The 904-nt window shown below is 37.3% G+C and overlaps 1 protein-coding gene across 1 annotated transcript in view; it reads left to right on the plus strand.

The window, feature by feature from the left end:
- Positions 1-136, plus strand: part of LOC106880069 (uncharacterized) — a 1,729-nt gene extending 1,593 nt beyond the window's left edge. The window contains exon 2 of the mRNA XM_014929877.1: positions 57-136. Coding sequence (XP_014785363.1) covers positions 57-136 — 80 coding nt within the window. The remainder of the gene's footprint in view (positions 1-56) is intronic.
- Positions 137-904: the final 768 nt, after the last annotated feature.

The raw sequence follows: 904 nt of genomic DNA on the forward strand, positions 1-904 counted from the left end.
AGAACCTGTTCCAGGGAATATTCCATCTTATTATATAATTCTTGTTCCAACTACAGAAATAGCAAACGAGGAGCTTTATAACCACAGAAATGATAAAAGATTGTTTATGTTATTGTTACGGTATCTTCCATATTAGTTTAAGGTGAGCGTACCCTAACGTCGTTTTGATTATAATAATAATCGATTCTTCCAGTTCGCCTCCTTCATAATAACAACAATAATAATAATAATAATAATAATAATAATAATAATAATAATAATAATAATAACAATAATAATGATTTCTTTATTAACAACAAGGGTTTACATGAAGAAAAACTTGGATAACAGAAGACAAAACAAAAAATGCATGTAAGTGTGTGTGTGTGTGTTTGTAGTTGTGAGGGTTTTGCGTGTAAACAAAACTAACAAAATTGTATATATAAAAATTCAACAATGTGTGATCCTCAATAAGGATAAGACGGTCGAGGGCTGCTCATGTAAAAAACCTATAAAAATCCATGGGTACCCTGACTTTTAGGGCAGGTGCCTTTTTCCTCTCCCTTTTTTTCCATCTACAGGCGTATGCTCAGGGCAGGGCCGTTTACTCCCACCATTCTCGCCATTTTCATCTACCTTTCAGCAAACTTGCTAGAAGACGACACTTCCCTCTATTTTCCTTTTCAATAGAAACTTGTAAACGTTGATCAGGGATTAGCCAAAGAAAAAATTGCTTGTCTTCAGCCCCTTCAATCTTGTCCACCATAGAACCTCTTTCGCCATGGCCACCAGGCATATAAACACAGCCTTCCCGTCCCAGTTAAAGGAAAGTCGCCGGTTGATCTTCACGATGGATGAAGTTGACAGCTAGATCCATCCCACACATGTCAGCAATGCTCGGGCACTGGACGAGTGCATCAAGGAC

The sequence above is a fragment of the Octopus bimaculoides genome, chromosome 23 (genome assembly GCF_001194135.2).
Source record: "Octopus bimaculoides isolate UCB-OBI-ISO-001 chromosome 23, ASM119413v2, whole genome shotgun sequence".
Lineage (NCBI taxonomy): Eukaryota > Metazoa > Mollusca > Cephalopoda > Octopoda > Octopodidae > Octopus > Octopus bimaculoides.